General features: G+C 43.2%; 1 protein-coding gene across 2 annotated transcripts in view; it reads right to left on the bottom strand.

Moving 5' to 3' along the window:
* Positions 1 to 23,854, bottom strand: part of Parp11 (poly(ADP-ribose) polymerase family member 11) — a 35,067-nt gene extending 11,213 nt beyond the window's left edge. The window contains exons 1-6 of one of the 2 annotated variants that reach the window (XM_051173047.1): positions 23,659 to 23,854; positions 8,963 to 9,083; positions 6,911 to 7,039; positions 6,027 to 6,147; positions 3,363 to 3,438; positions 21 to 93 (exon numbers count right to left, since the gene is read on the bottom strand). In XM_051173047.1, coding sequence (XP_051029004.1) covers positions 21 to 93; positions 3,363 to 3,438; positions 6,027 to 6,147; positions 6,911 to 7,036 — 396 coding nt within the window. In that variant the 5' untranslated portion in view covers positions 7,037 to 7,039; positions 8,963 to 9,083; positions 23,659 to 23,854. The remainder of the gene's footprint in view (positions 1 to 20; positions 94 to 3,362; positions 3,439 to 6,026; positions 6,148 to 6,910; positions 7,040 to 8,962; positions 9,084 to 23,658) is intronic. The other variant, XM_051173046.1, reaches the window with a different exon arrangement.
* Between the last annotated feature and the right edge of the window lie 3,347 nt (positions 23,855 to 27,201).

The raw sequence follows: 27,201 nt of genomic DNA, 5'->3' as shown, positions 1-27,201 counted from the left end.
TACAGTCCATCTGCTCTTACCTGGTAGGGAACTTCGGTATTCACGTTCTCCCAGTGTGTTGGCATGGGGATGGCCTCATTTTCACAGATGTAACTTCAAACAGCAAAAGACAGCAGAGTATCAGAAGCAGATTATAATTAGTGTCAGTGGTTTAGTCTTTCCTCCACAGTTGAGTTTTCTGTTTACAAGGTATTTATGACAAATACAATGAAGTATGACTCTTCGCTTCACTTAGAAATATTTACCGAATGTCTACTTTCCTAATTATTCAATGCTGAATTATAAACTTCGCTAGGAATATACAAATCTAGATAGCTTCAACACTTCAAAATCAGCTAATTCAATTTTTTGTTCCAATTTTTATAAAATGTGAAGAATTTTTTAGCCAGAGAAAAGGTATTCCCAAGAAAACTAAGGCTGATTTTTTTAAAAAACCCAAACCATTTATTGATATTTGTACTGAATGAAATTGAAAGTTCTACCAGCCACTGCTGTCCTCCAATGACTCAGCCCTCCCTTCTCTGTCCTCTATGGCCTGACTCAGTCCTACTTCCTTAGGCAGAGCACCCTGACTTGCTCAGTGCAGTTACTCAGCAGCAAATCTTTAAAAGCCATATAATATGGTCAAGACACAGGACACAAACACAGAGACAATGGCAATGGAGATTCAACAGCAAAATGTTAAAACAGGCACACTAACCTTCCTTGGAAATTAAAAGTTAGTGGATGAAATTAACAGACTTCAAACTTATTCTTAGCTCGCTTTTGTCAAACTTAATAAAATTTGGGGGGAAAATATATTTTAACATTTTTACTTGTATGTGTATGTATCTGTGTACAAGTGTGCTGCATGTGTGCAGTGGCTTCAGAAGCCATCAAAGGGCATTCAATCCCCCAAAGTTAGAGTCACAGTCAGTTATGAGCTGCCTGTACGGGTTCTAGAAACCTCTCAGGAAGGTCTTCGATGTCCCAACATGTAGAGAGTGAGAACCTTTTCTCCTGCTCTAGTCAGTGTTCATTCCTTCTTCGCCAGTTGTTTCTAGACCCAGATGTCCTTTAGAGCCTCCTTAGGTTCAGACAGCCAGGTTTTACTCAATACAAATGGTGGCACAAAGCACTCATTAGTCCTTAGGTTGTTTTGTTCATTTAATCAATTCTTACCATGATCTTTATCAACATGTATGCAATCTCCTCATTCCCAGGAAGGGAATCCCAGCACATGGCAGACACTTAGTTAACACTCAATGAATAAACACTTTCTCTCCACCACCATCTGTGCATGTCAGAGCAAGCAAAAACTAACGTGTAGCCTGGGCACCGGGAATGGGGAGCTGAAGTGCGTCCACTGTGGAGCATCTTCCTTAGGTCTCCTTTGTCGCTGGGGGCTTGATGTGTCATCAGGGATTGCCGAGTGGGGTTTGCTCTGGTGCAGGAACAAAGTGGGTGGTTCCTTAGGATTTGGGGCCCAAATAACAGAAGAGCTCGGAGACAGAACCATAATTTATTTAACCGCTTACTTCTGATGAGACTTATCTTGCTTCAATTTCAGAATGCTGCACAGAACAGATCTATTTGTTGTTTCATATGCCCAGTAATTTATTACAGAATGGCATCTCTGAAGTGGGATTTCAGAGTCAAAGGATGCACTTATTGATAGCTGTGATGAATAAGGTCCAAATGGAGGCCTGAAACATTGTACTTCTTAATCTTCCCTCCAGAAATGTGGAGGGTACTGCCTTCCAGCAGCCTCTCCAAAAAGGCACGTTCTTCCACTTGTGAATTTCAGTCAGTCTGCTAACAAAGGAATCTGCATAAATTCCCTTTTTTCTTCATCATGAGTATGACTGTAGGAACATTCAAATTGTCTTAAGAGAGTTCTACAAGAACTTCAGATACTATAGGAATTATGATTTAAATTAACCTCAAAATCAAGCTGTTGTTTTTTGAAAGCTCTCCATTCCCCGCCCCTACCCCATGTTGTCTAATGCATCTTTCAGCTACGGGGAAAAGGTTTAAATAACCTGTATGTTCCCAAGGCCTTGAAAGAACGCAGATTCACCGGGCTTGTGATGAGTGCCCCGTGCAGTACTGCAGCGAACCTTTCTGCATCGGCATCTTGTGACCTTCATCCCTTAGCTTCACACTAAACGCCTCCCTTTCATTACTGCCTCACTTTGCTGTCCTCTGTTGTCTACTTCCTATGCCCCTTCTGTCTGTTGTACAGTATGTATAGCCTGGGGCGGAGGAAAATGCTTGAGCGCAGCACGGAATTCTCACCCCACTTCAAAGGGTTACCAGCTATACCAACACACAACTGTGAAACACTCCAGTATTGTGTCTCACTCCCCCAGATTACACTCTTAGAAGGTAAGGAACTCCTGTGTTCTATTGCTGGCACTGAGGAACACATACATGATGTAGCTAGCGGGTAAGAACATACTCTCTCTGTCCCAAAGATGCAGGAAAGCCTTCATTATCTTTTAAATTAGGATGTTAAAATAGAAGCCCAACATTCTGAAAAAGAAAACTGAAAGTATTTCTTTCCTTGCTCCTTGCTAGTCCCTTCAATTCCTTTCTCTGCTCTACTTTATCAAGTGCTCCTTGGGAAGAGTGTGAGAGCATTCCTTACAATTCCCAATTCACACACTACTGTTTTGTTTCCCAGCTCTATCTTAAGTTCTCTGAACAGAAAAAATTCAACATTCACTTAAGTAATTATTCTACACTCTTAATTTTTTTTTTTTTTTTTTCTTTTTTTTTTTTTTTTAACTTTTTTTTTTCTATTCCCCTGTGCAACAAATATTTGCCTCTGGCATTAAACAACTTTTTTTTAGTCTATATATGGCAAAGGGAACCAAAAAGAAAACATGCAACCTGTATTCAGGGAAGACGCACTGCTGCCCATTGCAGAGCTTCATCCCCAGCCTCAGTAGATGTGGACTGGCATTATATGTATCTACAAGTTTCCCGATGGGATCTACATCAGTGCAGAGGCAGCAAAGCAAGCAGTTCCCTAGGACTTATGGTCAAATACCCGGAGGTTTTTGTGAGAGTATGTCCAGTTCAAATTCAAACTTAAGCTCAATAGCTATTAAAAGGGTTCTAAACAAAAAACACATAACATTCTGCAGTTATGCACACTGGTCTAAGAATTGAAAAAAAAATATACATGTGGCAAAAGAAGAGGATGAAAGGAAACAATGGCGGGGGACAATGGTTATTTTATCAGCAAATGAGAGGTTTAACATTGCGAAAGTCACTCGGTCCATGAGATGAACGTGAGTCTACCTGGTCTTCTGCCAAAGAGTCAGAAAGAGCAGGGAGGGAGAGACCCGCCCCTTGTGCTCCCCCACTTACAATACCTGAAGGCACTGATGGAGAAAGGAGCCCTTTTTATTAGGCGCTGTTTTCCAGTGACGAGGTTCATCTGCTTCATCTCTGAACACAAAGACAGACATATCAGATGAGCCACAGAAACACACCGTGCTCTCAAGTGTCATGCAAATTGGTAGCCACAATACATGGCGGCCACCTGGCTTTGGGAGGGGTTGGCAGCTGAGCAGTTCTGATCTTTCACCATCCGTTTACCATGTTCTAAAGGTGTCAGTTCAGGGCGCCCCGTTTCAGTGTCCCACCTAAGGCTCACACCAAGACGCTCATCTCACACCCTGCTCCTCATGCAGGATGTGGGTTCCTGTGCATGGCGCCTCAGTTAAACTAATTACTAAATACAAGAATCCTAAAGGCGAGAAAGTCAAGAGCATAGAACGACATCACACTAAATCTTCCATTGGATTTGTTACATGGAGAAATGCACTCTGGTTTCCCTAAGAATTTGGAAATTAGAAAGTGATACATTTCCATATAACATTTATACAGCCCCCACAATTTCAAAAATGTGCGTTCCTTTACTCCTCTTTAATCTGTACACCTAAACCAAAGAAAAGCTGGCCAGAGACAACACATATTCACACAAAGGTCCCAGTGACAGAAGGCCACTATCTGGTTAGCATCTTCTGCCTGCACAGAGGTCTTGGCAGTATTTAACAGGTCACATTTATCCTCCCAGTCAAGCAGTAACTCTTAATAAGTGCCACTGCATCTGTCAAGTGTGTGCTCTGCCACACCTGTATTCTCCTAGACAGAGCAAACCAGGGCATTGCCACCATCCAAGGAAAAGTAAGATGACCTCAGGATACAGCACAAAACCCATGGAGTCATCTTCACAGCTGTCTCCTTTTGAGTTTACTTTCTACATCTTTGACAGAGAGAAGCAGGGCAGTGACAGGGTGACTGGGGTTAAGGAGCCTCCAAACAGTATACGGAAATGCTTTAGATGTACCTTAACCAGCACCATGTAATCATTTATTGCCACATGCTCCTAGCACACTTTAGTAAAGATCTTTTCTTCTTTTTCTTTGCTTTTTTTTTTTTTTTTTTTTTTTTGATACAGGGTCTCATGTAGGCAAGAATGGCCTGAATACATTATGTAGCTGAGACTGGCCTTGAATGTGTGGCCCTCCTGTCTTCACATCCTGGGTGTTGGGATTACAGGCATACACCACCACACCTGGTTTATGCTGTGCTAGAGTTTCCTGCATACTAGGTAAGCACTCTACCATGAGAAGTACATTCTGAGCATCTACAAAAACATTTTGGATTATTCTTTTTTCCTTACAGGAATCTTCCAGAGAGTATAGTTCCCTAGTGAATATTCTTAGTCAGAAGTGACCTGTTGAATTACCTACCACATACTTCAACAAATGGCATCCCCTTTACAAAGTCTAATGTCTGTGTCTGTTCTGCCTCCAAACTGTGAATGTAAACAACCCTAGCACAGAACACCAGGAACATCTGCCAAACACCCTCTGCTGGAACAGAACACCAAGATCAGCATCCCTTATGAGAAGCCTGCTTGCCCAACGCTATCTTTTAAAGTCAGGATTAATTGGAAGTAAAATTAGTTTTCACATTTAACTTATTCATCTGTTCTTTGACTCCTTCTTGATAATCAGCAACTACAAGAAAATCAAGTTTGATAGGATGGTATTTCTTAGCTACGTCTATACTGTCTGTGACAAACCCTTTACCACTCCTGGGAAAGCATTTCAGACTTACACTCCTTCCTAAGCACACCAGCACCACCATGGTCAGAAAGACACAACTCAGCAACTGGAGAGCAGCTAGCATACCAAAGTGCAGAGTGACAAAATGAGTGGTTACTAAGAAGCTGTTCCCTTCAAATCTCCTTGCCTCAAAGCCATAAACAGTGGGTGAAGGCAGGCTGAAATTTATGAATCCAACCTTGTTTCATGACACACCTGATAACATGAGCCCACCCACATGGTGAGTGAAATCCAAAGAGGTATGGGTCTAAATGAAGCTGATCTGCACATGAGCTGGGCTCATCTATGAAGAAGCCGGTGAAATGAGGAAACATCAGAAGCAGCATCTATTGACAAGGCAGCTATCTAAGCAAACTACCAGCAGGAAGGACACCTGGCTTCACTTTGGTCTTGAAACAAGCACCAGGTTCCAGTGACTGTCTCATTTAATCTAAGTTTGATGGTTAGGATAGAAAGGTTCCCAATTCCAAGCTTTGTCCAAGGATGGGGTGCTGAGTGAAATAAGCACTGTAAATTAGGCGCAGCAGTACAGGCCTGCAATCCCAGCTGCTCCGGAGGCCAAGGCAGGAGAATTGTAAGTTCAAGACCAGCCCAGTAACACAGGGAGACCTCATTTCAAAACTCAAAACACGAAACAAGAGCTATAAAGAGCTTTACATGAACTCAAAACACACAGCCAACACCACGCATGTTAACACACATGAACACAGAAACATGCTTTATAAACGGCAGTGCTGCTCTAGAGTCTTGTAACAGTTCAGTTTTACAGAGCGATCTGTCATAGAACAGGAGGGTTTACTTCATGCTTCAAGACATCGTGGCTAATCCTGAGCTGTAGACTGCACTGCACTGATAATCTAGGAATATTCTAAAAACACACAACTAGGAAGGGAAACATACCTGCAAAGTCTATCTTGTAGCTGAATTTGGAAGTAGTAAAGGAAATGGAGCCACAAGGGTTTGTTTTGAAGCTTTTTTCGATATCTTCACTGCTAACTGAACATTGAATGTTGGTATCCGGCTTTAAGAAAACCAGAAAATTGCATTTACCAGCTGTTCACAGTAAGCATAATCGGTTGGCCACAGAAGTGGAGCTGAGGTCAAAGTGACAGAGAGCGGAGGGCTGAAGGATGCCTATTGCCTCCTGTCTACCTCCCCCACACACAGAGAGCACAACCAAGCCTGCATGTGGAAAAGGACTAATGGCGTCTAGGGGAAACCAGCTGCTGCTAAGACATGATGGTCCCTGCCACAGCCGTCTACATATTATCACAATTTTCACAAATTAGCGAATGATTACACTGAGTGGCTCAGAGAAAACCTTTCCCCAGCCTGGGAACCATACAATGGGAGCAAAAGAAAATCCCCAAACTACAAGTTCTTGTGTGGGGGTTCAAACCTCAACTAAACTCTCTCTACAATTTGAACCAAGCAAGTGAACGTTCCTGAGTTCCCCGTCCTTTGACAGAAGATGGAGCAGTGCCATCTACTTCAGAGCTGTTGTGAGGACACACAGTACACATACAGCACCTAACATGACACCCAGGAGAGCTGTTCCCTCCCCATTTCCACCACCTCAAACCTGGCCGTGCTTTTATGTGCCAGAGTACATCATCCTTGCATGCTCTCTGACAAAGCTCACCATTGCTTCTAAGAGGTTATTGTGAGGGGAGGAAACAGACTCCTAGCTACTCTGGTTTCCATCAGGACTGGGTCTTTCCAGTGCTCCATGAGCATGACTCTGCACCAGCAAGCCCTTGCCTATGCGGCTCGGGGTAGGGTACCTGAAACATGTGCCACTTCCCACATTCCGCCAGGTAGAACCAGCCCCACTGAGTGTCCGATGTGTCCATGTCATCCACATCACTCTCCATCTTCTTGGGAAAGAACTCTTCTGTCTTGTGAAACATCTTCTGGAAAGCCAGTGAGAGGTGCAGGAGGAAATACCCATTAATGACCAGTGAGCTTTCTATGGAACACTCTACTTCATTTCCAAGAACCAGATCCCAATGTCTTTCCCACAGTGACATCTGATAGCTATCTGTAGACCGGCTCTGAAGAGAAGCAACCTAAAATGTTAGTGCTGTTTAACACATCAGGCTGATGACCCTCCTCAGGTGGGCTATGTCAAAGCCCATACAGCTCCAGGAAGTAATTCATCATTCACTTATGAATTTGTCCCTACATCCCAAATACTTAAGACCAGATGCATCTGTTTTCCTATTTCAAACAGTCATCTTATTTAATAGCGTCATGAGACATTTCTAAAATATGAGCTGAGGCATAAAAATGGCTTTAAAGAATAATAAAGTTTTAGTTAAAATATATCAGTATGTGCTTTCATAAACACAAGGATATATGCATGAGTATGTACATGCACACATGTACACAAGAAAGAGGTTTGAATAGATGTGATAACCTGTCATAGTGTCTTCTAAGCACCAAGATGTTGGGAGAGTAATGACAGCAGTGACATCAATCTCTAACCTTATATGGCTCACACTATGTGTCAAGTGCTGGTCTAAGAACTGTAGAAACAACGTGTTTAGGCTTAACAACAACCTATATGAGACAGGTACTGCTGGTATAAATTAGCAAACTTAAGCAAAGGGGCACACAATGGAGAAGCTAAGTTCAGGCCAACTGCAGAGTATATACATGTAGGCACATGTTACACTGTTTTATGTTTCATGACCAATAGGTCTTATAATGTTGACTAGAGCATTAACTCATGTGTACCTGATCTTTGAAAAAAAAAATTGACATTGGGTGGAAATTGTGATGAAGTCACCAGAAAATGTACCAAGCGGCTGATCAAAATGATTTACTTCATTGGAATTTGACTTCCTATTATCATTCTCTAAAGGTTTTTTAAATTACTGATTTAAATTTGCACAACTGGTCTAGTCTATGGCCATACCACCATGAACATGTCTATCTTCAAAGCTGAGAAGGGTCAGCCTAGTTAGCACTTGGACTAGCTACATCCCAGGCTACAACAGACAAGCTCTGTAGCTTCTTACAAAAGGATGTAGAAAAAACAAAACAAAGCACTTTCTGGGCATAGAAGCGCATGCCTTTAGTCCTCGCACTCAGGAAGCAGAAGCAGGAGGAACTCTGTGAATTCAAGGCCAGCCTGGTCTACACAGTGAGTTCCAGGACAACCATGGCTATAGCGAGACCCTGTTTCAAAAACACCAAAATAAATAAATAAATAATTTTGTGCAATTAGCATATGACTTGAAAAAAAGTCAGAGTACTCATGCTGAAGGCTTGTCTGTATCTTACACTTTCAAACTTGGCATTCTCTTACCTTCCTTTTCCAGAATTAACCAATGCCATCACTTTACAATGTATCTCTCAGGGTGTGTGTGTGTGTGTGTGTGTGTGTGTGTGTGTTGTGTGTGTGTTATGTAGAATCTTGTATATACACACCTACACTGGTGACATGAAAAAAATATGATCTCTATACCTCTGACTGTTTTTAACAATGAATCTGTGTTTCCCAATAAGCTGAAAAATATTTTTATGCCACTATATAAAATGTAGAAGCTGTGTAACCCAGGATAAGTTTCCAATATTTTGTCTTGGTCACATTCCCCCACACAGAGCGGAAACTAAAGTTCCTTCCTTGCTGGGGGGTTAGGATGAGTACCTGAGCTCTGTTAATGAATTAGTTCATCTTATTTTTTCAGTCGTGCCCAGCAACTTTCCAAAGAATACTTTTCTGATTATGTCTTTATTTTTACTCCTTCATGTTTTACAAGTTGATTAGCTGCTGAGAAAACAAAACAAAAGCCTAGGATCAGGGCTCCAGGTTAGAATGCACTATTTACCTTCTATGTCTTGACTGGATAATAAAGACGATGAATTAAAATATAATATCAACTGTGCTGTTAACTACTCCACACATCTGCTCTCCTCTTCCAGCACTCTTCACACCATTTGGCCATTTCACTGTGAGAGAGCAAGAAAGAAAGCCAGGGGGATCCAGGGTTAGTTTTTGTTTGGGAAATACCCTGAAAAACTGAAAAGGCGAGCTTGAAGCAAATGCCTAAGGTAATACTGGGCTCGGGCTCGGTATTTTCTCTATTAGAAAGGGACAAGACAACAGCAAGTTTCCCTCCTATGACCACAGCACGGTGTGTGCTCTGCCCTTTGACTTTGTGCCCAAGCTGTCACTGCAGGCCAGTCTACAAGCCAGGCATCACAGCCCATGTCCCAGCCACTGAGGCTGAGGCAGGAACGTCATTTGAGTCCAGGATTTCAAGGCTAACCTGAGAAACACAATGAGACCTGAGGGAGGAAGGGAGGAAGGAGAGAAGAATAAAGAAGATGGGGGGGAGCAGGAAGGGAGAGAGGAAGGACAAGGAGGGAGGGAGGAAAGGAGGGAGGGAAGAAAAGAGGGAGGGAGGGAGGGAAAAAAGGAGGGAGGGAGAGAGACAGGGAGGGAGGGAGGGAGGGAGGGAGGGAGGGAGAGAGGGACAGAGGGTAACTCCCTGCCATAAATAGCTTTGACTAAGCTTTGAGCAGCTAGGCCAATTCTTGGTCACAATTTACATTATTTTTTCCTCCATAGCCTCATGCACAGGAGAGAAAAGTCATTACTTTCCAATTAAAGTCAGAGGAAATACAAAGCAGAAAATGATATGATTATTTTGTCTAGAATCACAGTGTACAGTACAGAGAAGATTAAAGAGGCCCTTGGGGCCTTCTGGGGTCCCATCTCCCTCCAGGTGCCCACTCCTCCGCCTCATTTCCAGTGAGTAGTCCTCATCTCCTTTACTGCCAAGCTTCACAGATACACTGGCTTTCTTTCCAGTGTATTCCAGACCACAGAATCCACAACATCTTCTATAGTGTGTTTCCTCTCAAAAGGAATGGCTACTTGGTATCATTTGGCTCAAAGAAGAAATTGACTTCAATAAAATAATTGAGTATGCTATCACTATAGACTAGTTAGGACACATCTACAGGTAATCAAATGAACATTTGCAAGTTATCCTACACAGAGAAGGCACTTAATGCCTGTTAGATGGATGGGATGGTTCTTTCTAACTGGGAGGAAAATGACACTTCCTGTGCAGGAGGCTGCAAAGGAGAAGTAGCCAGCATCAAGGACAAAGCACCCTTCTAGTTTTCAAATGTGCACACTGGCAGAGCCAGTCTCCAAGGCAAACCACATTAACGAAGGCCAGTAGTCACAGCCCCTGGGCACATGCCATCCGGGCATATTTCCACATGCAAATAAAAGTAAAAAGGAAGCTGAGTTCAAATCAAATCCTGGTCCACATTCCAGAACACAAGTGCTGCATTCTGGGCTTATCATTTCTAGTGAGCGTTACTACAAAGCATAAGTTACTTTATTAGCATAAACATTAGCTTACTTGAGGAAATTATACTTGGAAATGAAGACATCTTTGCCTCTACAAAGAAGAATTAGCACTGAGTCTCATGGCACACCTGAATTCCCAGCACTTGTGGGGCTGAGGCAGGAAAAGGCAAGTTCAAGGCAAGCATGGGTATGTTAGGAGACACAGTTTCAAATCATATACGTGTGCATGTACATACACAAAGTAACATTTTGTTTATTTATTGCATTTGTGTGGACATGCATGTGCCACAGCACATAGCCGTCATGGCACATGGTGGAGGTCATCAGACAGACAACTTATGGAAGTCAGGTCTCTGCTTTCCCCATGTGAGTCCCAGGGATGGAACTCAGGTCATCAAGGGTGTGTGTGTGTGTGTGTGTGTGTGTGTGTGTGTGTGTGTGTGTGTGTGCGCGTGCGCGCGCATGCATTTCCAAACCCTACTACTAAAAGCTGGTAAAGTGTGGATCTTCCAGAATAACAGAATAAGGAATGCTGGAGATTGGTTGTTTCAACTAGTAAAGCTATTTTCAAATCATTTAACTCTGGAGAGTGTGCTCAGGAGGGTTCTGCAAAAGACGGAATACACACAAGAGACTGACCATCATCCCTCCTGCTGGCTCTTCTGTGCAAGCCAAAGATGGGGCCCCACACCTCTTGGCTGAGGAAGGGCAGGCTGCTGATACTCCTCATCCCCTCAGCCCATGAGGCGAAGCTCTGTTCCAGACAAGCAACAAGACAAAGTCTGTTCCCTACCTGGAGACTCCTATTTAAACAGAGCAGCCTGAGATGCTGGGTCCTGACCGCCACCAGCCCAAATTGCTCCCGGGGAGAAGTTTCATGCCGAGAGGACAGAGGCAGGAAAGCGATGGGCTGCTAACCCCTCACCTAGTGTCCTCCCAAGGAGTAGAATGTCACTTTGGGAAAAGAGGGCTTCCACCCTGAGCTGCAGGTACAGTGAGTGACACAAGGACTCTGCCCAAGGGCAGACAGACATGAGGAATGAAGTCCACATCGCTGCCTGAGGGAGCAGCTCTATCTGGAAAAGAGAGCTGAGGACCCTGAGACTAAGGTCATTCTGAGAAACAGTGGGCAGCTCCATGAACACCAAGGAAAGCAAGGTGTGGACGAACGCGGAATGGCGGAGGTGGCAGTTCACACCGAGGAGTCAGCAGGGAAGAGCCCTCCCTCCGGGTCAGTCACTGCTGCACATAAAGGGCTGGCAGCAGCTCCAGACTTGTACCCATATAGGAACAGACAGAGAAGACACTGGACAGCCCTAAAAATGCTCCTACAAGGCAGATACGCCCATCAACACAGGGAAGAAACACGAGCAGGCAAAGGGCTTCAACATCACTGCCGATAAACAAAGGAAGCTACTCTCATTCATGGGCAAAAGCCGTGAAGCGAGGGTTGATTTTTATTTTTAAATTATGTATTTAGTGTGTGCACATGTATGCATTTGTGTGCCCTGCACATGTGTGCCATGGCTCATGTGCTCATGGCTCACAGGACAACTTTCGAGAGTCACTTCTCTCCTTCCACCATGTGGACCCCAAGGGTCAAACTTAGGTTGTCAAGCTTGGCAGCAAGAATCTTTATCCACTGAGCCATCCTACGGACCCCAAGAACTGATTTTATAAGTTAGCTTACAAGGAAGGGGTTTCATTACGCCATTTCTATAATTAAATATACAGTTCAGTCACCCTCAGTAGTGTAAAAGACAATAAACTCATAATTAGGTCCTCTTGGGAGTGATCCAAAAGGAAAACCTCTGCCGGGTGGCAGTGGCACACTCCTGTAATCCTTGGGAGGCAGGGGCAGGCAGATCTCTGTGTGTTCGAGGTCAGCCTAGTTTACAAAGTAAGTTCTAGGACAGCCAAAAGCAGCACAAAGAAACCCTGCCTTGAAAAACCAAGAAAAGAAAAAAGAAAGGAAAACCTATTTCTGGATAAATATTAATTAAGTACTCCCCCTGCAAAAAAAAAAAAAAAAACCTAAAACCTCATTCAACCACAACAGCACCCTCTGGAGAGTTAAAGCCTGACTACCTAGGGGACTCAGCACAACCTTCAACCCGAACTTGTCAACCTTAGAAGTACTGCCTGAGCAGTTAGGATAAGTTCAGCCAAATACCCAAACCACACAGTGATGGAGCCCAAACCACAGAGCCACCAGAAGAGGTCAGAATTAATACAATAAAATAACCAGTTTCAGAGACAGACATGGTGTTACTTGCCCATGATCCCATTACTTAGGTTATATAAAGAGGCTCTGTCTCAAACAAATTACTTTAATTGAATACCCAGGTTTCCACAAACATACACAAAAAGAAATGTATGAAATATGCAACCCAAACAGTGAAAATATCTAATTAAACAGAGACCATCCTTCAGAAGATGGTAACTACACATGGTGGTGCATGCCTTCCATCCTTGAGCCTGAAGTACAAAGTTTGCAAGTTCAAGGCCAACCTGGGCTATAGGTTAGCCTGGACTACAAAAAGAGGTTTTGTCTACTAATTAAATAAAGTTAAAGAGCTAATGTAACAATGGTCATTCCTTTGGGGACTGCCTTTTGCAGAGTCATATTCTCTCCCTTATCCAACATCCTAAATTCTAAAGAAAAGTCACACCTAAATGACTGAAACATTAACTCCTTCTTTGGATTTATCCAGTGGTGCTCAGGTAACTCCATGCCCCTCCCTTATTTCTTTAGTTCTGGGCAGGGACTGACACAAAGCATGTAAACTGCCACGAGTTTTAACCTGGAGAAAAACAGTGTTTGTCTAAGGAATTACAGGAACCAGTCCAGACAGTCAAGGCTGACTGTGATATCTGAGCAAAGAATAGTAAGCAGAAATCTGACCGAGATGAAGAGCCTAGCAGACACTCACAGCCTTCCCATTACTGCCCCTTCGGCCCCCTCCCTTCCCTATGAAGGCCTGTCCTGTGCCTAAAGTTTCTTTCCCCTTTCTCAGGGTTCTGGCCTTGAATAAAACCAATCCTTTTCCCAACAGCTCATCTCCTCAGTAGTGCCTTTGGCGTGGCACACAGATCCAACAACAACAGATGAAAACAACTAGAAATGCTGAATTTGAAAAGTTTTAACAGCCCAAATGGAGAACTTCCTAGACGAAGAACTAGGGTAAAGCCACCAGGGAAGCAGAGACCCATGCTGCACACAGATGGGCAGGTATTCTCTGACGGGTGAACGGCCATGATGCCGCACATGACAGGAACCCAGTCTGGGAGGCCTTTGCTTCCTTCTCCTAGCATCTCAGTAGCTCTTCTTCTTCTCGTGCTGTTTTCTTTTCTTAGAACCTGGAAGGCAATTCTCAATAAGGAATGGGCATCATCGCCTTGTTCTTGATCTTAGGGAGAAATGTTGAGGATCACTGAGGATCACAGCAGGAGCCACACATGTAGGGAGCACCTACCTCTAATTTCAGCATTAGAGGTTTAGGGATGCCAGAGGTAGGAGGATTAGCTTGGAGCTAGCCTGGGCTACACAGATAGATCTTGTTTTCAGATGTCGCCTGTGCCTCTGAGGCATTCCTGCTTCAGGGTGGGTGATGTTCTAGGACTCAGAAGGTGTTGACATTGTAGATGTGTACTACAGAACAAGGACAGAGAACACACTCAGCAAAGGGGGAAAAAAGCAAAAAGCGCAGGAGACAAAGTTCAGAGGAAATCATGTGCAAGTGTCACAGTGTCCCTTCCCAGAACACAGCACACAGCTGGCTCTCAGTAAACACTGCAGCCATGGGAGGTCACCTGAGCCGAGGGGGCAGGATAACCACTGAGATTCACTGCCTGGGACACACAGTATCCATGTGACTGACCTCCTGAGGAGAAACACATTCCCCTCAACCCTACCGACATAAACACCTGCACAAACTGTGTAGTGAGGGTCAGGGCCTGCGCTTCTCTCAGGACAGACATTGGCAAACTTCATTCCCTCAAGTTCCAGGATATGATGGAGACAAGCTTGTAATCGCCTTACTGCAGAGAAAGTTCCCTTCTCTCTCTCTCTCTCTCTCTGTCTCTCTCTCTCTTTCTAAGATTTGTTTTATGTATATGAATGCTCTACCTGCATATACAACTTTACGTCAGAAGAGGGCATCCAATCTCACTATAGATGGTTGTGAGCCACCATGTGGGTGCTGGGAATAGAACTCAGGACCTTTGGAAGAGCAACCCCTACTCTTAACTGCTGAGACATCTCTCCAGCCTGTGAGTTCCCTTCTATTCCATGTTGCCTATGGAGTTTTAATAACCACAACCACAACTTCAAGGCCCAAATACTCTTTTTGAGATAGGATCTCATTCAGTTCAGACTAGCTTCAAATTCACTATATTGTCAAGGACAACCTTGAACTTCTGATCCTCCTGCCTCCATCTTACTAGCACAAAAATTACAGGCATGTATCATCATGCCCAGTTTATGTAGTTCTGGAAACCCAGGGCCTTGTTCATGCCAGGGACATACTCTGCCAGTGAGGTTCACCCCAGCTCCCAAATACTCCAATTTTTAATGCTGAGATTAGGTTTCCCACCCTAGCCCAGTGTTACCCTTGACTGAAGCAGTCAAGAAATGACTGAAAACCCATTTGTTCCTATGTTTGAACCACGCCCAGAACTGTTTAATAATGTAGAGTTGTTTAATTTGACAACTGACAGAGCACTACAAAGAGTCTTCAGGGAGGACTTTATCCTGGTGCCTCAAGCTGTGTTTGATCTTCAGTGCAAATCAGATCACAGATCGATCAAGTACAATCCTCATTTATGACACAGGGCTTCCTAATTTAGTAAAACCTCAGCGAGGAAAAACAAACAACAAACAAACAAACAAACAAACAAAAAACTCAAGCATTTGGGTCTAAACTACATTTGGGCCAACCACAGTCAAGTTAGACATAGGCACCTTACAAGAGCCTGCAAAAATGCCCTTTTCAATAATAAAAACTTAATTTGAAAAACTATTCTTCTTCTATCATCTATAATGTAAAAATGGTAATCTAAACCAAACAGGACCGCACACATGTAAACACAGTACTTGGGAGGCTGAAACATGAGGACAGCCATGAGTCTGAGACCAGCCTGGGCTACGGATATCCTTTCTTAAAACAAAAGCAAATGGCAATAATAACAACACATGCAGACATAATGCTGTTATCTACAGGGGTACAAGAAGTTCCCAGAACACTTTTCTTGGGCTCTCACCTACTCTTGCAATTTAAGGGCTAATAATACTCATATTTCAATTCCAGCTCCCTTCCCGACCTTAGTACTTGATGCTTCATAGGCACATGTAACTTGACTTGACTCTGGTTATAAGCTTAGGGTTTAGAAGGCTCAAGGACATAGCATCTACATCAGCCTTATAACTCATGGTGGTGGCAGAAGACAATGGTGGGAGAATCTACTAGAACAAGCAAGCATCCCAAAGGAGAAGAGGAAAGGACAAGTGGAACTAGGCTTGGTTCTTTCTTGTAAAACTTCAAGGGGTCTCATGGGAACTTCCCCATGCCTCCAGTTACCTAAGAACCTCCTACTAAACTCTCCTCTTAAAGGATCCACTACATCCCAAAAGCACTGAGGGACTAGGAGGCAGATTTCCTGACGGGCAGACATACAGGGACCATGATATGTAATAAAGATGGGGGGGGGGGACATGGGAGGATGGGAGGGGGACGAAACTGGGATTGATATGTAAAATAAGAAAAAAATATAAAATTACATTTAAAAGCAAAAGATGGAGAACTTCCAAGATGGTGGCTTCTTCCTCATTCTTCTGATCGGAGACAAAAGCCAGGCAGCTTAAAACCAAGGTCTTGTGGGCTTTTTCTCCCACCCAGAGGCTCATGATGACTGATTGGCTCAACAAGTTCTGTTGGCCAATCAGCAATCATGTCTTTCTTCAATCCCTATATTAGAGAAGAATTTAAGGACTTTAAAATACCCCAACCCTAAAGGATAGACTTTGGCTTCCCAAGAACCCCCTGTTTTGTGGGAGACCTCTCTCCCTGTGCTTGCTGCATGAACAAAGCCTTCCTTTAACCCTGATTGGCTCTGCTTCTCTCTGCTCTATAAGATTTCCCCTCGGCTACCTATTCAGCTTCAGATTTGTCTTGCCTTTTAATTCTTTAACTGGAAGAGAAAATGAACCCAATCAGTCGCTAGAAAGTAACAGCATTACCCTGGGGATCAAGCTTTTAACACATGAGCCTTGTGGAGGGATGTAGTATGACCTCATCCAAAAGAAAACACATGGGCTGAGGACACAGCTTAGTGGTAGAACACTGACTAGCATGGTAAGCCTAGTATCTGGGTTCATTCCTAGCATCTGGCATCCATCACACAAAGTATAGCTTGAGCCTCTCCATTTCCCTTTCTCTGTCCCACATTACACACCTAACAAACATTTTCTCCTACACTCTGCTCTGTGGTAGAGCTTCTCAACCTGTCTTTACAGCTTCATGGCTCCTCTCTGTTCACATTCTGCTGCTCCTGGGAAAGCTTACTAGAAGCTTAGTGGCTTAACACAAGACTTCTCCAATTTTAGAAGCCAAGCCAACAGCCTTGGCTTGAAACCCCTCCCTTCACCACCAAAGCCAGGACACTGTACCTCCTCGACGTTGCTTTGCTCCAAGTCACAGTGCTTCTTTGTCCCCATCTTTAACTTGGAAGGCCCCTTGTGAGTACATCAGGCTGCACCTGGAACATAAAGCTAAATCTCCCTTTTTGCCCTAGTTTGATAAAGGCAATCTGGGGAGGAAAGGGTTTACTGAATCTTACAGCTGACAGGCCATCATTGAGAAAAGGCAACACTAGAATTTTCGAGGCAAAGCAGAAGCTATGGAGGAACACTGTTTTACATGCTCACATTCTATGACCTTTTTCAATCAACCCCAGGCCCACCTGCCTAGGGACAGCACTGCCCATAATCGGCTGGTGTCCTCCTCATCAGTTAGCAATCAAGAAAATGCCTCATAGACCAATCTGGTGGAGGAGATGCTTCAACGGAGGTTCCCTTTTCCCAGGTTATGTCAAACTGACGACCAAGATTAGCTATCACACTATCTTGAGGAAAACTGACTTAATTTTCTTTCAACATTACGTTAAAATTCCAAACATTTTCCACACAGCCATGCATGGCCTGGCTTCCTCTTACTGAGGCTGCTTCCTGCTTCCTTCCGATTTCCAATCTCACAGACTTGCCTGGTTCTTAACTGTCCTGTTCCAGTCAGCCTCGAGAGCTTTGCTGGTGCTATGCCCACTGCCCTACCTCCTGGAAAACCTTCATCAGGTTGGCTTTTGATCAGCCCTCAGTATCTCTAAAAGTCACCACATCATCCAGGGACCATTCATTGCTTCATTGCTGCAAATCTCTGTCACAAATCTGAGTCTTCTGCCTGCAGCCTAAATCTGCCACCCTTGCTACACTGAGAACTATCAGACTCATCTCTTCAGTGCTGGGCTGAATCTGCCATACTAATCCTTCCCTAGTCATGATCATGAGACAGGTCACTAGAAAAATGTTCTAGAAACATGGGTGTTAGTACCACATGTAAGTCCAGGGCTGTTTGCAATTAGGGAATTCTTCCTTGACATCTGACTCCCAGGGACTTTTCCACTCAGTGAGTATCCTACATTCTAGAACCAATGTTCTAGAACTAGATGATTCCAGATTTCAAGCATGGGTATGTACTTATTCAGAAAAATTTACTGAGTTTTGGATCTTAGTATAGTGACACACACAGACCAGGGCAATTACTTAACAATCCTCAGAAAACCAAAGTATTAGTTAATCCAAACACAACCCTGTTTAGCAAGGTACCAGCCACTCAATGCCCTGTGTGCGTGCTCTTCTGCTGCTGTTCTGATGTTCCTGATTCAGGGTTTCTGTTTTTGAATAACTAGTTTGTTCTGAGTTTCAGACGAATTCAGGTTATTCTCTATGCTTAACCAAACACTTATAATACTTATAAAGAACAGCAAGAATACAGAGACAGCTGTGTTATTCCTAGAATCCTAGACTAAATTACACCCTCAGGACATCCATCTTCACCCAACCTGTGAGTACATGTGTAAAATGTGCTTTCTGACTCAGAGGAAACAGAATAAAAATGGCCTCCATATAGGCACGAATAGTTGACTGCTAAGTCACCAGGGAATGGGACTGTTTGAAAAGATCAGACAGACTAGGAGGTGCCGCCTTGCTGGAGGAAGTGAGTCACTGGGGGTGGGCTCTGAGGTTTTTAAATCCCATGCCAGGCCTCTCTCCATGCGCCTACACATCAGGATGTAAAATCTCAGCTACAGCTCCAGTACCTGTCTGCATGCAACTTCATTCCTGGCCATGATGATCATGGACTTAACCTCTGAAACTGTAAGCAAGCCCCCGATCAAGCCCTCCATCTTCAGTCTTGGAAGCACTTTCTCCATTTCTCTGTACTTGGCATCCACTTTCCATTTCATGGGTTTGAGTCATTTTGCTTGCTTTGGTCTTCTCATATGATTCCATCTATAAGGATTTACTCAAATGTAACTTATTTTAACGGGTCTTCCCAGCATCCCAGACACCCTCAGATACCACTGTCTTCCCACAAGACACAATGCATACAGTGAATGACCTCATGGGGCAGGCGGGCTCTGATTCAGTTCATGTTTGCACACCTTTCTTCCAGTATCAGAATCATGTTGATTTAGTATGTAGGAAACATTTCCTGTTGACTTGCTGGGTGAAATGAACTAATGACCAAGAGTTTAGTTTCATCAAAGGGACAAGCAGTGAGAAGAGCCAAGACTAAAGATGATCCTTAGCAGACATGTTTCTAGGATAGCCGTGAAGCTTACCAAAAAAGGATGTGCTGAAGGGGGGGAAAAAAAAAAATCAAAGGGGATGTTTCAGGAGGCCATGCAGCTTTGCCAGAGACCTGTAACTGAAAGCAATCTCAGAAAAAGGCAGGATGGCTCAGCTAGTAAAGGCGCTTGCTACCAAGCCTGACAATGAGTGTTCGATCCCTAGGCTCCCCAGAAGTCAAATACATGGTGGAGGGAGAAAAATAACTACCACAAGTTGTCCTCTGACATTTTATTGTGCCATGGTATGTGCACATGCACACACAATAAATAAACAAACAAACAAACAAATAAAATGAAATAAAAAGGGAAACTAGAGGAAACTCAGTGAGTATATAGTTCCAGGAACAAAGAAAGGAAGGTTTTCGGGGAACTCTGTAATTGGCATCCAAGTTGCTGAAGAACAGAACCAGCCAAAGGTACCTAAGGTGCCACTGTACATGGGGATTCAAGATGCTTGGAGACATCCTGGAAAGTAGTGTTAGGAGTGGACTGTGGCTAAGAATGACAAGTATGTGATCATTCTTTCAAGTGGTCTGACAGAATGAGAGAGACAAAAAACCACAGCTCCAAGAAGTGAGAAGCAGTTGTAAACATAAACAACAGTGAAAAGGGTAGACAAAGCAGGGACCTCCAAGTCACCACTGCACTGAGGGTCAAATGGAACACAGAGAGGGCTAGGCTGTGAAGACAACTGTGGTGTGCCATCTTGGGAAAGCCACTTTTCTCTCCCTTAACTAACTCAGATTATTTTAACAATATGAGTTAATAAATAGAAATGACTTTTGGGAGGCTTTAACAATTTCTATAAAGACACTGTCAGTGAAATAAACAGTGTGTAGTCTTTTGGTGGTCTGGATGAAAATGGCCCCCATATGCTCATAGAGAGTGGCACTATTAAGAGGTGTGACCTGGGTAGAGCAAGTGTGTCACCTGGGGGTAGGTTTTGAGATTTCAAATGCTCAAGTCAGACCCAGTGCGTCTCTCTTCCTGCTGCCTGCTGATCCAGATATAGAACTCTTTTTCTCCAGTACCATGTCTGTCTTCACCACCACACTCCCGCCATGGACTAAACGAAGTAGACCTCTGTTAAGCTAATCCCAATTAGATTCTTTCCTTTACAAGAGTTGCAATGGTCATGGTGTCTCTTCACAGCAATAGAACCCTATCTAAGACAACTCTTAAACTAATGTCTGTTACTTCTCAGTCCTCTTCATTTATGTGTGGACAGAGAAACCCTGAAGTCTGCTCCTGCCTTACAATTCCAGGGAAACACTTAATCCATTCCCATCAGAGAGAAGACACAGAAAAACAGCCGAGAAAGGAGAGATAAAATCAGGGTTCAGAATCAAAGCAAGAACAGTAAGTAACCCTCTGACTTTTCCTACAGGCTGCCATTTTCATAAGTGAGGAAATGTCCCAGGGTCTCTCCCCAATAGATGGAGAGATGCCAAGAACCCAGAGAACTGCCTGCTGCTCCTGTCAACCTGACTCAACTGGGAAGAAGGGCTAAACAGAACAATATAGACATTATGTTTGTATTCAAAAGTAAAATATCTTTATTTCTCCTTGGGTATCTCATTTTGGGTTGTCACCCCCTCGGTCCCAGGAAATATTACAAAGTCTGCAGTAATTTTCCACGTCCTAACCACTTCCTGGAGACTTTAAACATAGGGAGACTGCTTCTGAGTGGATCCACACCAGGGCCAGTATAAGATGCCCTCAAAATATTCATGAAACAGTTTTCACAAAGTAGCTATTCTATCATAGGAGTCAGAAGAGATATTATTTTCAGGTTAAGGCCTTAAAGTCATGGAGACTATCAAAACTACAAGGTAAAATTAGACGAAATCAGTTCTCCATCACTTAACAAAACCTTCCCTCATTACAAAAAGCATTCGGTCAGGAATGCAAATGTTTTCTGCACTGATATTTAAAGTACACTGTGGCTGGGGGTTTGCCTTACTTTTCTACTTAATTTCAAATCTTCCCAGTTATGCATGGCTTAGGGTGACAATTGTATTCCCTAGCAAAGCTAGACAAACTTTGCAGATGCCCCTTCTGTCAAAAGAAACTCACTTAAAATAAAATGAAATAAAATAAAAACTAAGTTGTGGGAGCTGAAGAGATGACCTTATGGTTAAGACACTGGCTGTTCTACCAGAGGACCAGGGTTTGATTTCAGCACCCACAAAGCAGCTAACTCCAGTTCCAGGGGGCCCATCCACCCTCATCTGGAGGTATTGCATGAATATGGTGCACAAATATACATGACGTTAAAACACTCATATACATATAATAAATTTTTTATAATAAAATAAAATTTTTTTAAAAATAAGCTGTGCTTGTCAACAACATTGAGGTGCTCACAGTAGCACTCAGCCATGTGAGGATGACACAGGGAACAAAAAAAAGAGCCCATGGCTGTTTGTTCATTAACAAAAGTCAGCTTGCTTAGCAAACTTAAGAGAAGTCTTACATATGATTTCCACAGAAAACTGGGCCCGTTTTTACAAAGAAATAATGACATAACAAACCAAATACATGAGTCATTCCCTAGACCTTTTGCAATTCTCACCGAAGTACAACTGGCCCAATAGTACAAATATAAGTGTGATCCTGAAGGAAAAATGAACAGGGTGAGTAGAAACCTCTTAGTGCATTACTGAGCCAGTCACTGTCAAGAAGTCAACAAGTAGCCAGGAGGCAGTGGTACACACCTTTAATCCCAGCAGAGGCGGGATCTCTGTGAGTTCAAGGCCAGTCTGGTCTATTGGATGGAGTTCCAGGACTGGCTCCAAAGCTACACAGAGAAACCCTATCTTTTTAAAAAAAAAAAAAAAAAAAAAAAAAAAAAAAAAAGGGGGGGGGAGAGTGAAAAAGCAACAAGTATTTGTTATGCAACAGGATCTGTCCTCCAGTGAATATACTACAATGAACATATCACGTTCACAGAGACAATTCAGAGGATTTATAGTGTGTGACTTGAACACAACATATACCCTGCTAATGGGCGTTTGTGGAAAATCAATAGAAAGGGGCTACTAATAAAAAACCAACTCCATTTCCATATATATATGTATATGTATACATATGTATATGTATATATGTATAGAGATGGATACAGATATAAAATGAAGATATATAATAGTTAACAGTGAATGAAGGTATGATCATCTATAAGCAAATTTTATCCCAATGTTAAATGTTTTGCTAAAAATCATATCCAAACAAGTACCTCCCTCTAATCCGAACTGATTATAATATTATAATGCATGAATCAAAAACATCTGATAACTGTCATGATGGAATGGAATGTGACCACATGTGCACCCAAATCCCAATCAACGGGCTCATTTCTACTGGGTACTAACTTTAAAACATCAGGGAATTTTCTGACAGATTTAACCAAGAAATACATTCCAGAATCAGGAAGGGAGGAGTTACTGGTTATAGCAAAAGGGTTATTTTAAGTATTGACAGTGGGAGTTATTAAAGTCAACTTAATGATTAATTAGGCCTCCGGGGTATTTTCACACAGTAAGTCCACAAATTTCTTGAAATGTGATTCTGCCTGTCAATTCCGAAGTTCTAACTTCGGTACGCATTTTTTTTCTTACTACCATATTCCCGTAACAAGAGCTGAACATTCTTGCCAAATAGATCTCCCTCCTCATTCGTGGCGGGTTGGAGTATGAATGAATGAATGAATGAATGAATGAATGAATGAATGAATGAATGAATGAATGCATGCATGCATGCAAAGTAACAAAAAATGCCTGCAGACATAGACATCTACTGAAGGCAAACAAAGGATTCCAGATCATTGTTCTAACCACGTAAAGAAAACATCCTAGAACGTCATCCTCTGATACTCAGTGTATGAAGAGGATCTTAAAACCCCCGTAGCTCCAAAAAAAAAAAAGGGGGGGAAGTAGCAATGAGGGTGCGGGGCCGAAAGAAATTAGCAGATCTGAAAGCCAGTAATCCCAATTAGAAAGCAAAATACAAAATAGTACTAAAGGAAAAAGCGAAGGCGGAGAAGCCCCCGGAAGTAAAATCCACAATCAGAAAAGGGAAAGCAAAGGCGTGAAAGCGGCCACCGAACGCTCCCACGGCTCAGAAGGACAGGACCGCGGCCCACAGGAGGCCCGACAGACACCCGGGACAGCCACGACCCCGGAACGCAAACCCGGAGCCCCAGGCACCGCGGGGGCGAGTTCCCGGGAACGCCTCCCGCCCTTCTCAGGCAACCCCGCCCACCGGGCCCGCCCCGTCCCGCCGGCTACTCACCGGATTCGCTTCCCACATAACGGTGCGAAATCGAGCGGAGAGAGCCTGAGGGAGGGGTTAGCCGCGGGGTCGGAATGGCGGGCCTTTTCCGAGGGCCCCCGGGAGCGGAGGGACCGAAAGGCACCTTTTTACGGAAGCCTTCCTCCTCCCCCTCCCCGTCACAAGCTGGCGTCTTCGGAACATCGAACCTCCCGACTTCCGCCTGGATCTAACCAATCGGCAGTGGTCCCGCCCACCACAAGAGCTCGCCCCGCCCCCGAGGCGCCCTTCCGAAATTCCCCGCATGTGGTCGCGGGCGGGGCTTTTGACCTGGGTGGTAAAGGCGTTTAAACCCAGCCAGCCTATCTCGCCCTGTGATCCTCAGGCTTGGCAGGTTGTATTTCCTCCCTGTAGAGCCGGTGTTTGTTAACGTCACCTTCTACTGACTCTAGTGGCCCAGGGCTAGGCCTGAGGAGCTCAGCTCGACCAATGGCATTTGGGTCAGGCTTCAAAACCCCTTTGTTTCCTTCTCCCTCCCAGTGGACATGATGATAGTTCTACCTAAGGGTGTAGCGATAGACCTCAAGTACCTACGTGTTTGCAATATGAACATCAAGTACCTACGTGTTTGCAATATGAACATCAAGTGCCTAAGTGTTTGCAGTATGGGAAGAAAGCGTTATTGGATCAGGTGTCACTGGCCTTGACAGTATACATGACTTATATGACCTATATATACAAGTTGTCCCTGCCCTCCTGGATTTTAGAAATGAGAGAAGAAAACAAGAAGTAATTTGGAAATGCAAGCTGATAGAACATGAAATTATGGACAGCATGCCAAGTACACGGGTCCCTGAGCACATTTACCTAATGTCTTGAAAGCTAAGGCCACAAGTAGTAGGTACTTGCACTGAAGTTACCTGGGTAAAAAGAGCTAAGACATATGAATGGGGGGGGGGGGATCGTTAACTGCTTACATTTTTTGTTAATTAATTTTTTCATTTATTTTACATTCCGACTGCAGCTTCCCCTCCCCTCCTAAGCTCTCCCTCATCTCCCCTCTGCTGCCCTTCCCAATCTGCCCCGTCCTCTACCTCTGTTCAGAAAGGGGCAGGCCTCCCATGACTGCCAAAAAAGCATGGCATATCACATTGAGATAGGACTAAGTGGGCAAGGCAACCCAGCATTAGGAACAGGTTCCCCAAAGCCTTAGGACAGGCCCACAAGTAGACCAAACCACACATATGCATAGGGCCAAGACCTGTCCCATGCAGGTCCACTAGCCATTGGGCCATAATCTGTGAGCCCATGAGCAGGCCAGTTGCTTCTGTGGGTTTCCTTGTGATGACCCTGACCTCCTGGCTCCTACAATTCTTCCTTTCTCCTCAACAGGAGTCCCCAGGGCTTGGCCCAGTGCTTAGCTGTGGATCTCTGATCCGTTTCTATCATCCACAGGACGAAGGCTCTCTGATGACAATTGGGGGTAGTTACCAATCTGACTACAAGAGATGGCCAGTTCAGTCTACATATTGACTATTGCTAGGAGTCTTAGCTAGGGTCATCCTTGTAGATTCATGGGAGTTTCCCTTACATCAGGTTTCTCTGAAATGCTGCCTTCCATCAAGTCATTTCTTTACTTTCCCCTTCATTCACCCCTCAACCTGATTCCTTATCTGCCTCCAATCTACCCAGGAAATCTCTTCTATTTTCCCTCCCCAGGGAGATCCATGTATCCCCCTTTGGGCCCTCCTTGTTATTTAGTCTCTTTGGGGCTATGGATTATAGCTTGGTTATTCCTTACTTTACACCTAATATTCACTTATGAGTGAGTACATACCCTGTTTGTCTTTCTGGGTCTGGATGTTTTTGTTTGTTTGTTTTGTTTTCTAGTTGCATCAGATTTCCTGATGTCATTGTTTTTAATAGCTGAGTAATAATCCATTGTGTAAATATCTTTGGTTGAGGGGCGTCTAGGTTGTTTCCAAGTTCTGGCTATTACAAATAATGCTGCCATGAATATAGTTGAGCAAGTGTCTTTGTGGCGTGAGTGTGCATCTTTTGGGTATATGGCAAAGGTTGGTATAGCTGGGTGTTAAGGTAGATTGATTCCCAATTTTCTTAGAAACCACCATACTGATTTCCCAAATGGCTGTACAAGTTTGCTAGCAATGGAGGAGCATTCTCCTTGTTCTGCATCCTCTCCAGCATAAGCTATTATTAGTGTTTTTGATCTTAGCTATTCTGGCTGGTGTAAGATGGAATCTGAGTCAGTTTGATTTGCATTTCCCTAATGGCAAAGAATGCTGAATAGTTCTTTAAGTGTATCTTGGCCATTTGAGATTCTTCTGTTGAGAATTCTCTGTTTAGATCTGTACCTCATTTTTTAACTGGATTATTTGGTATTTTGATGTCCAGTTTCTCGAGTTCTTTGTATATTTTGGAGATCAGCCCTCTGTCAGATGTCAGATGTGGGGTTGGTGAAGATCTTTCCTCATTCTATGGACTGCCGTTTCGTCTTATTGACAGTGTCCTTTGCCTTACAGAATCTTTTCATTTGCAGTAGTTCCCATTCATTGTCAATCTCAGTGTCTGTGCTACTGGTGTTCTGTTCAGGAAGTTGTCTCCTGTGCCAATGCATTTAAGGACAGTGGAGTATTCTTAAAGGCAAAGAAGTAGTAGGAGAAAAAATTTCTCTTCACACATTTTCAAAAATAGGTCAAAGCATACCCACAGTTTTGGAAACGGATTCTTTACATTTAAATATAGTATCCTTCCATTCCTGTATACATGAATCTATTTCATTAAAGCAGACTGATGGTGTTCCATCGTTTAGACATTACACACATATCTGAAATAATCGACTGTAACACACACACAAGGGTTTCATGTTCCCAAAAGTTGCTTGATCATTATTTTTGTTCAGATATTTATCCATTAAACTCCTTCGAACCGATTCTTAGAAATGAAACTGTTCAATTAAGAAATTAATAAAAAGAAATGTTGCCAAATGGTTAACCAGTTGTCCATATATTTATTGCATAGCATAATTTGTTCTTTACTCACTGCTTTGAAGTTAAATTTGCATACATATGCAAATATACATATATTTCTGAGTATTCTTATCTGTCTGCTAGCCATCTGCTTATTTCTATGTTATGTCATGGCATTATAATATATAGATTCCTAATGTACTTGCTCTTTCATAAGGAACATCTTCTAATTTTCTTTTTCAATTTTTTTTTCTTCAAAATAATGACTTCTCATTTAGAACATGCTTCTTCCAGTATTTAGGTTATGTGTTGGTGGGGATGTCTGGGCATTGAATCCAGAAGCTAAACCCCTGCTCCACCACTGTGTTACACCCCAGCTCTGGGGCATCTTCAAGTACATTTAAGTCATTTTTACAGAAATATGCACAGTTCTTATGTGTTTGTTTTACATACTTTATAACTTTTTTCAAGTGGAATAGTTTTTATTGCTATAATTTAGGGAAACTGTTTATTCTTGTGGATTTACCTTCTTTCATACCATCCTGAAAATGTCTTATTAGTCCTGTAACTTATC

This window comes from Phodopus roborovskii, unplaced genomic scaffold (assembly GCF_943737965.1).
Source record: "Phodopus roborovskii unplaced genomic scaffold, PHOROB, whole genome shotgun sequence".
Classification (NCBI taxonomy): Eukaryota; Metazoa; Chordata; class Mammalia; order Rodentia; family Cricetidae; genus Phodopus; species Phodopus roborovskii.
Note: the sequence above shows the minus strand (reverse complement) of the source record. Positions and strands in the feature narration are given on the sequence as shown.